The sequence below is a fragment of the Diaphorina citri genome, unplaced genomic scaffold, assembly GCF_000475195.1.
Source record: "Diaphorina citri unplaced genomic scaffold, Diaci psyllid genome assembly version 1.1 scaffold668, whole genome shotgun sequence".
Lineage (NCBI taxonomy): Eukaryota > Metazoa > Arthropoda > Insecta > Hemiptera > Psyllidae > Diaphorina > Diaphorina citri.
The window spans coordinates 138,180-146,211 of NW_007378101.1; the positions used below are offsets into that span (position 1 = coordinate 138,180).

Sequence of the window (8,032 nt, forward strand, 5' to 3'; positions counted from 1 at the left end):
AGGCATAGGCGGCGATAGGGGGGGGCTTGGGGGGCTTAAGCCCCCCCAAAGTTATCAGGGCCTCTTACACTAGATAAAATTGGATTTCAGAATAATAATCCAAAACACCATTTTTTACTTTTATCCTATAGGAAGGAAAGTAATGTAATCGGGTCAAATTTTCGATGGTCAGTTTTTAGTGCCAAAACACGTTTTGAGGTCCCTAGAGCTTAAATCCAAAGTTTCAGCCATTGGTCCGTGTCTGTGTCTGTGTGTCCGTGTGTCTGTAAACAAAATATCTCGAGAACGGTAAGAGGTAGAGACTTGAAATTTGGTATGTAGCTGTCAAATGTGACAAGGATGCGACACGAAACTTTTGGTTAGGATCGGTGCAACGGTTGGCGGCATTTTACCGCTTTTTGGCGGTTTTTGGTGTAATTTAACAATATCTCGGGAACGGTATAAGCTAGAAACTTGAAATTTGGTATGTGGTTCACTAATGTGACAAGGATGCAACACAAAACGTTTGTTTGAGATGGTTGCTGCGCTTGGCGGTATTTTTACCGCTTTTGGACAGATTTCGACCGTTTTTTGGCGGTTTTCAGCTATAGCGACAAAACGGTTAGAGATATTGTAAAAGTTAGGGTAAAAGAACACTCAAATAAGCATCATTCAATAGGATAAGGAAAGTCGTGTGATGTTCACACCAGATTTTTTCAAAGTATTAAATAAGACATGTAACTATTTTATTTTTTTTTTATTTTTATACATATTGTACAGTGTGTTCAGCTGTTCAGGTTTCACAAGTTGTGTCAGTGTACCTACATAATTGATAATGATTTGTTTCAGGTCTACTAACAAACTCAAAAGCATAGGCAAGGTTTGGTTGGGTCCAAAGTTGGCTGTTGTCGTTATGGATCCTGACCTCACACATGAACTACTCCGAGACAATCTGCAAAAAGCCGAATTCTATAATTTCCTCGACGAGTACACCAAGGATGGCATACTTCGTGAGAATCTCATTCCAAAATGGGCTCATCGGAGAAAGATCATTGGATCATCTGCTTTCAAACTTTCCGCGCTGAAATCTTACGTTGAAATCTTCTTCCAAGAATCGAGCATCTTAGCGAACAAACTAGCGCCTCTTGCGAAAACGCATCAGGCCTTTGATCCAGTAAACTTTATGAGTTTGGCGAGTCTAAACATGATTCTAAGAGCAACATGTGGAGTGGATTTTAAAGTACAGCAAAGGCATCATGAAGAACATCCCTTTATAACTGGAGTCGAGAAAGCATTTGAGGTAAATTGTTATTATTAGTAGTCAGCTCCCATGGCGTAGTGGTCACTGCGCTCGCCTTGCACGCGGGAAACCCGGGTTCGATTCCCGGCGGGGTCAAGAAATTTGTATCATGCAAATGATTGATTCCGTGACTGGCTGTTGCGGGGCCCCCTCGAGGGTCAAGAAATTTGTATCATGCAAATGATTGATACCGTGACTGGCTGTTGCGGGGCCCACTCAGCCTCGTGAGGAAATAGTAGCTATGACATGTAAATGCGCATAGCGACCGGTGCCAGCATGGTAGGTAAACATTGGTTGTTAGGATTATTGAGAATCAAGAAATTTGTATCATGCAAATGATTGATTCCGTGACTGGCTGTTGCGGGGCCCACTCAGCCTCGTGAGGAAAATCCAAGAAATTTGTATCATGCAAATGATTGATTCCGTGACTGGCCGTTACGGGGCCCACTCAGCCTCGTGAGGAAAATGAGTAGTATGACATATAAATGCGCATAGCGACCGGTGCCATCATGGTAGGTAAACATTGGATTTTAGGATTATTGAGATACTGGGAAAATCCTACAATGCTGCATAGAGCACCAAAGTTATGACATAATAACACAAAGAAACTGCATTTACATTTACATTATTAGTATATGTAGAGGGAACTGTAATGTCGGCCACTCACGATCTATAACAAGTTTTCCGATCTCTCTCGGTTTCCGAGATATATTCGCCATTTTTTTTTTTATTATTATTTTTAGACTGACCGTCTAAATCAATTACTGATTACCGTTTTTCAGATCTTCATATTGCGAGCTGTCAAGCCTTGGTTAGGAGTAGACTTCATTCTCTCACTCTTCGGGTACAAGAAACAACTTGATCAAGCTTGCAAGACAATGCGAGCTTTTACGGAAAATATCATCGAAAAAATCAAGACAAAAATAGTCCAAGAAAACTTGACAGTAGAAGATTCTATCGAGGGACAACCGAAAATAATGGAATGGAATATGTTCGGAGATTTGATCAAAGAACAACCGAAAATCACACAAGATCAAAGAAAAACCCTTGATAACGCAAGTTTGGTGCCATTGCACGAAGTTCTCGACCTTTCTAAAGAAACCTTTGTTGAAATTCTCGTCAGAGACCATTTAACAAACACACATCAAGAACAAAGAATCACTCATAGTGAACTGATAGATGAAGTTCTGACAGTTGTAGGTGCGGGGTACGATACCACGAAAACAACAAACTCGTTGACTCTGATCATGCTCGCCCTTCATCCAAAAATTCAACAAGAGGTAAGTGTCCAACTTGTGTGACCTAGTTGTTAAGAGCCCTAGCTCTCAACTCGGAGATGCTGGGTTCAAATCCCGGCCGGGGTGGAAATTTTTTAACGAAACTTTTCCTTTCTCGGATGGGTATAGATATAAAACATTTCGAAAGAACCGTTTTCATTTACATAACAGGATCATGAAATTTGTTTCATCCTAATTTTCTCTCCATCTCTTCCCAGGTCTACGATGAGATCGTCCAAGTTCTCGGAGACGATCCCGAGACCGTCCCGACCTACGATCAAATCCAAGAGCTACACCTTCTTACTCGAGTTATCAAAGAAACGTTAAGACTATACCCTGCCGCACCCATCATAGCGAAGAAATAATAACCGAGAGAAACACAAGCAGAATAAAATATACATACCCAATGGGTGAAGAAAATTAGAATAGACCCGTGCCGAGTGGAATCACACTGGCCATCTACCGCAGTCAGGTCCGGAGATCAAGATTCCGGCGCTGAGTCAAGTAGATGTGCGTGGAGTAAAGCGTCAGATACCTCGCGAAATACAAGCAGATAAATATACAATACCCATTGGTAAGACCTAAAAAATATAATAGAATGTCAGAGAGTCTTTGAGCTTGTAGCTCGGAACGGTATTGGACAAGTGTGTTCTCCTACCACCTTAGCGTAGCGTCACAGAGAGTCATCCGTGTCGCGTACTCTGCTCGGGGAGGACGCGGTTCGGTTATGTGTGACCCGGCTATAACTCGTGCTTTTACCCTATTTTTCAGGGGCGACGGTCGCCGCATTCATTTACCAAATCCACCGTGATCCGCGCCACTGGTCAAACCCTCACTGTTTTGATCCCGACCGATTTCTACCTTCCGAAATCTCCCGAAGAAATCCGAACGCCTATCTTCCATTCAGTAGCGGCCCGCGGAACTGTGTGGGGAGCAAGTACGGGATGTTGCAGATGAAGACCACCCTGTCTACGCTACTGAGAAGATACAGGGTGTTACCGGGAGATAAGTGTCGATCAGTGGAGGATGTGCGGTTTGAGTTTGGGGTGACTTTGCGCTTACTCGCTGGGAATGATATTCGACTTGAATCAAGAGGGACTCATACAAGTTTGAATGCTAATACCGCCTGAGACGATGTTTTACATATTATTTTTCTTGTCCAACAAAATAGTCGCTTCCTTCTTTTGTTGTTGGCCACATCAGTTTTCCTTTCGCCTAGGCCAGCCACTCACTATCAGGTAGACCTGACAGTGCGGACCTTTTCAACCGTACCTTCCAGGTCTACCTTATGGTGAGCGGCTTTAGTTAGTATACTATTACTAGCTGAATTCCGTCTCTTCGCTCCGGAATACCGCTAGTTCATCCCGAGGCATGGCCAAACTTGTAGAAAAGGCATGGCCGAACTTGAAGAAAATAATAAAAAATACGGTCGCGCTGCGCGCTCCCTATTAGCTGCATAGTTATCAAACTAAAAATATAAACGAAACTCAAAATGTTGGTCGAGAGCGGAACATTTCTCTCCCGCAGTCTCGAGTCTCTGCTTCCTGTGTATTTCTTATGGAGATTTTAGCAATCAAAAATTGATCATATCTCAGGATCGGTTTAGATTTTCGCAAAAATTCTTATTGCACACCTAGACCACAAAAGGAATATTCCTACCAAATTTCAGCTTTCTAGGTGTTGTGGTTCAGGAGATAGAGCGATCAGTGTGTGAATATGAAATGTGAAAAAGTGAATGGATCTTGATTTTATAATATAAGATACCTAAGATTTATTCACTAGAAATTAACAAAATGAAAAGAAAATTTTGGTACAAAATAAAATACAAGATAAAATTTTCTTCCTCATCTTTTCCCCCTTTAGTATAGTGTAAGGGTAACTATGAGCAAGATGGTAACCTTCTTCTTCCTTTCATCACTTAGGTACGGGTCAAATTATCCCTCCTTTTGCTTCCCCTTTCCGTTGTCCCCTAAAAAAAAAAAATCCCATTTTCTTCCCCGTGTGTTTCGAATGTTTACACAGTGATCAAGTTTCTCTCCCTCCCTTTCCCCTCCGTCTCCTCCCACTCTGATTTCATCCCTCCTCCTCCCTTGCTGACCTTTCCAAAATCTGGAGGAGAGGTTTCTAAAAGATTTGAGGGGGGGGGTGTATAGGTTTATACCTTCTTTTATGCTTCTTTTATTTTTTACTGTATTTTTCCTTATTTTTCCCAACTCTCTTTTTCCTCGTTCTTTCCCCCTTCATTCTGTCTCTCTCCCCTCCGAACGGTTCTCTGTCTTTTTCTCATAAAACCCTAAAGCTAACTCTCTCTGTCTTTTTCTCATAAAACCCTAAAGCTAACTCTCTCTGTCTTTTTCTCATAAAACCCTAAAGCTAACTCTCTCTGTCTTTTTCTCATAAAACCCTAAATCTAACTCTCTCTGTCTTTTTCTCATAAAACCCTAAATCTAACTCTCTCTGTCTTTTTCTCATAAAACCCTAAAGCTAACTCTTTCTGTCTTTTTCTCATAAAACCCTAAAGCTAACTTTCTCTGTCTTTTTCTCATAAAACCCTAAAGCTAACTCTCTCTGCCTTTTTCTCATAAAACCCTAAAGCTAACTCTTTCTGTCTTTTTCTCATAAAACCCTAAAGCTAACTCTCTCTGTCTTTTTCTCATAAAACCCTAAAGCTAACTCTCTCTGCCTTTTTCTCATAAAACCCTAAAGCTAACTCTCTCTGCCTTTTTCTCATAAAACCCTAAAGCTAACTCTCTCTGCCTTTTTCTCATAAAACCCTAAAGCTAACTCTCTCTGCCTTTTTCTCATAAAACCCTAAAGCTAACTCTCTCTGCCTTTTTCTCATAAAACCCTAAAGCTAACTCTCTCTGTCTTTTTCTCATAAAACCCTAAAGCTAACTCTCTCTGTCTTTTTCTCATAAAATCCTAAAGCTAACTCTCTCTGTCTTTTTCTCATAAAACCCTAAAGCTAACTCTCTGTCTTTTTCTCATAAAACCCTAAAGCTAACTCTCTCTCTGTCTTTTTCTCATAAAACCCTAAAGCTAACTCTCTCTGTCTTTTTCTCATAAAACCCTAAAGCTAACGCTTTCTGTATTTTTCTCATTCTCTCTCTCTCTCTCTCTCTCTCTCTCTCTCTCTTTCTCATGTTGTTTAACATATCCTCCCTTTTTCTTCTATCGTGCTATCCCTCTTCGTCTTTCTCCTCCTCCCCTTCTTCGTTCTCTCCATTCTTCTTTTTATTCCTCCTCCTTTTCTTCCTTTTCTTATCCTTATATTTCGTCTCCTTCTTCTTCTTCTCTTCCTTCTGTTTCTTTTTCGTCTTCTTCTTCTTCTTCTTCTTCTTCTTCTTCTCTTCCTTCTGTTTCTTTTTCGTCTTCTTCTTCTCTTCCTTCTGTTTCTTTTCGTCTTCTTCTTCTCTTCCTTCTGTTTCTTTTTCGTCTTCTTCTTCTCTTCCTTCTGTTTCTTTTCGTCTTCTTCTTCTCTTCCTTCTGTTTCTTTTTCGTCTTCTTCTTCTCTTCCTTCTGTTTCTTTTTCGTCTTCTTCTTCTCTTCCTTCTGTTTCTTTTTCGTCTTCTTCTTCTCTTCCTTCTGATTCTTTTTCGTCTTCTTCTTCTCTTCCTTCTGTTTCTCCCTCCCTTCTCTCCATTTCATTGTTGTGTTTTTGTTGTTGTTGTTGTTGTTGTTGTTGTTGTTGTTGTTGTTGTTGTTGTTGTTGTTGTTGTTGTTGTTGTATGTATGTATGTATATTTCTCCTCTTTACATCTCGACTACTCTGTTCTCTCTTTCGGGGGTTATATTGTTGTTGTTGAATTTTATTTCATTTTGTTTTCGAGCTACTTGAAAATTTGTTTAAATTTGTTTTTTTTTTTTTACTCTTTTTGTACTGCTGTTTTTCTTTTTCGTCTTCTGCTTCTTCTTCTTCTTCTTCTTCTTCTTCTTCTCATCCTTCTTGTCCTTCTTCTTCGTCTTTCTTCCCTCCTCTCGTCTGCTTCTATATTAACTTGAGTTTTTTTGTTTGTTTGTTATTTCATTTCGTTTTTTATATTCCCGTTTTCTCATTCCATTTTCGTTTGACGAGGCAACATTGGGACGGATTACATTTAAACTGGCAACACTGTAAGGATATTGGGGTGTGTAATTCACGATGAAATGTAATTCTGTCGGAGCTCATTCGGAAATGAGACGGGGCGTGTTCTCAATTTCAGTCAGGAGAAGTACTGGTTTGATAGAGGGAATAATAATGATGATAGTAGTGCTTATTTATACTGCTCGTATAGGACTGAAAAGTCACTTTACTCCAGCAGTAGGCTACTACTATTATTGTGGTCAAAATTTCAATTTATTTTGAGAATAAAATTCCATACCTCGGCTGGGATTGAACCCACGCCCTCCTGTTTACCAGGCGAGCGCCTTGACCACTACACCACCGAGGCATATTGGCAACACTGTAAGGATATTCGGAAATGAGACGGGGCGTGTTCTCAATTTCAATCAGGAGAAGTACTGGTTTGATAGAGGGAATAATAATGATGATAATAGTGCTTATTTATACTGCTCGCATAGGACTGAAAAGTCACTTTACTTCAGCAGTAGGCTACTACTATTATTGTGGTCAAAATTTCAAATTATTTTGAGAATAAAATTCCATACCTCGGCTGGGATTGAACCCACGCCCTCCTGTTTACCAGGCCTGCCTTGACCACTACACCACCAAGGCAGGCAGGACGGGTTAAAGAATAATACATATACCGACTTTTCGGTGCGGTTTTCGGTGTAATTTACCAATATATCGGGAACGGTATAAGCTAGAGACTAGAAATTTGGTATGTAGTTCATAAATGTGACAAGGATGCAACTCAAAACGTTTGGTTGAGATAGGTGCTGCGGTTGGCGGTATTTTGACGAGAGGGAAGAGCTAGAGGAGGAGAAAGAGAACAGAAAAGAGGTGGAGAAGGTAGAGGAATAAAGGAAGAGGAAGGAGAAGAAGGAAGAGGAGGAGAAGGTAGAAAAAGTAGGGGAAAGAGGAGAAAGAGAAATACGAGGAGAAGGAAAAGGAGGAAAAGAAGAAGGAGAAAGAGAGAAAAAGGCGAAGAAGGTAGGGAATTGAAGGATTTGAAAAAAAAAAAAAAACGAAAAGGAAGAGAAACAGGAGATTCAATGTTTTATAGCTATTGTCTGTCTACTCATACATGTTTGAATGCTAGTACCGCCTGAGACGATGTTTTACATATTATTTTTCTTGTCCAACAAAATAGTCGCTTCCTTCTTTTGTTGTTGGCCACATCAGTTTTCTCCGAACGACAAAATATGGCCCTGTAGGCAATGTAATTTCAATGAGAGTGTTCCTATTACACAAGACACGATTTTTTCCGAACGACAAAATATGGCCCTGTAGGCAATGTAATTTCAATGAGAGTGTTCTACACACGACACGATTTTTTCCGAACGACAAAATATGGCCCTGTAGGCAATGTAATTT

General features: G+C 40.3%; 1 protein-coding gene across 1 annotated transcript in view; it reads left to right on the plus strand.

Moving 5' to 3' along the window:
- LOC103511048 (cytochrome P450 4C1-like) overlaps nt 1-8,032 on the plus strand; it is an 18,275-nt gene that overhangs the window by 1,585 nt on the left and 8,658 nt on the right. The window contains exons 2-5 of the mRNA XM_026824925.1: nt 829-1,279; nt 2,062-2,559; nt 2,775-2,909; nt 3,328-3,493. Coding sequence (XP_026680726.1) covers nt 829-1,279; nt 2,062-2,559; nt 2,775-2,909; nt 3,328-3,493 — 1,250 coding nt within the window. The remainder of the gene's footprint in view (nt 1-828; nt 1,280-2,061; nt 2,560-2,774; nt 2,910-3,327; nt 3,494-8,032) is intronic.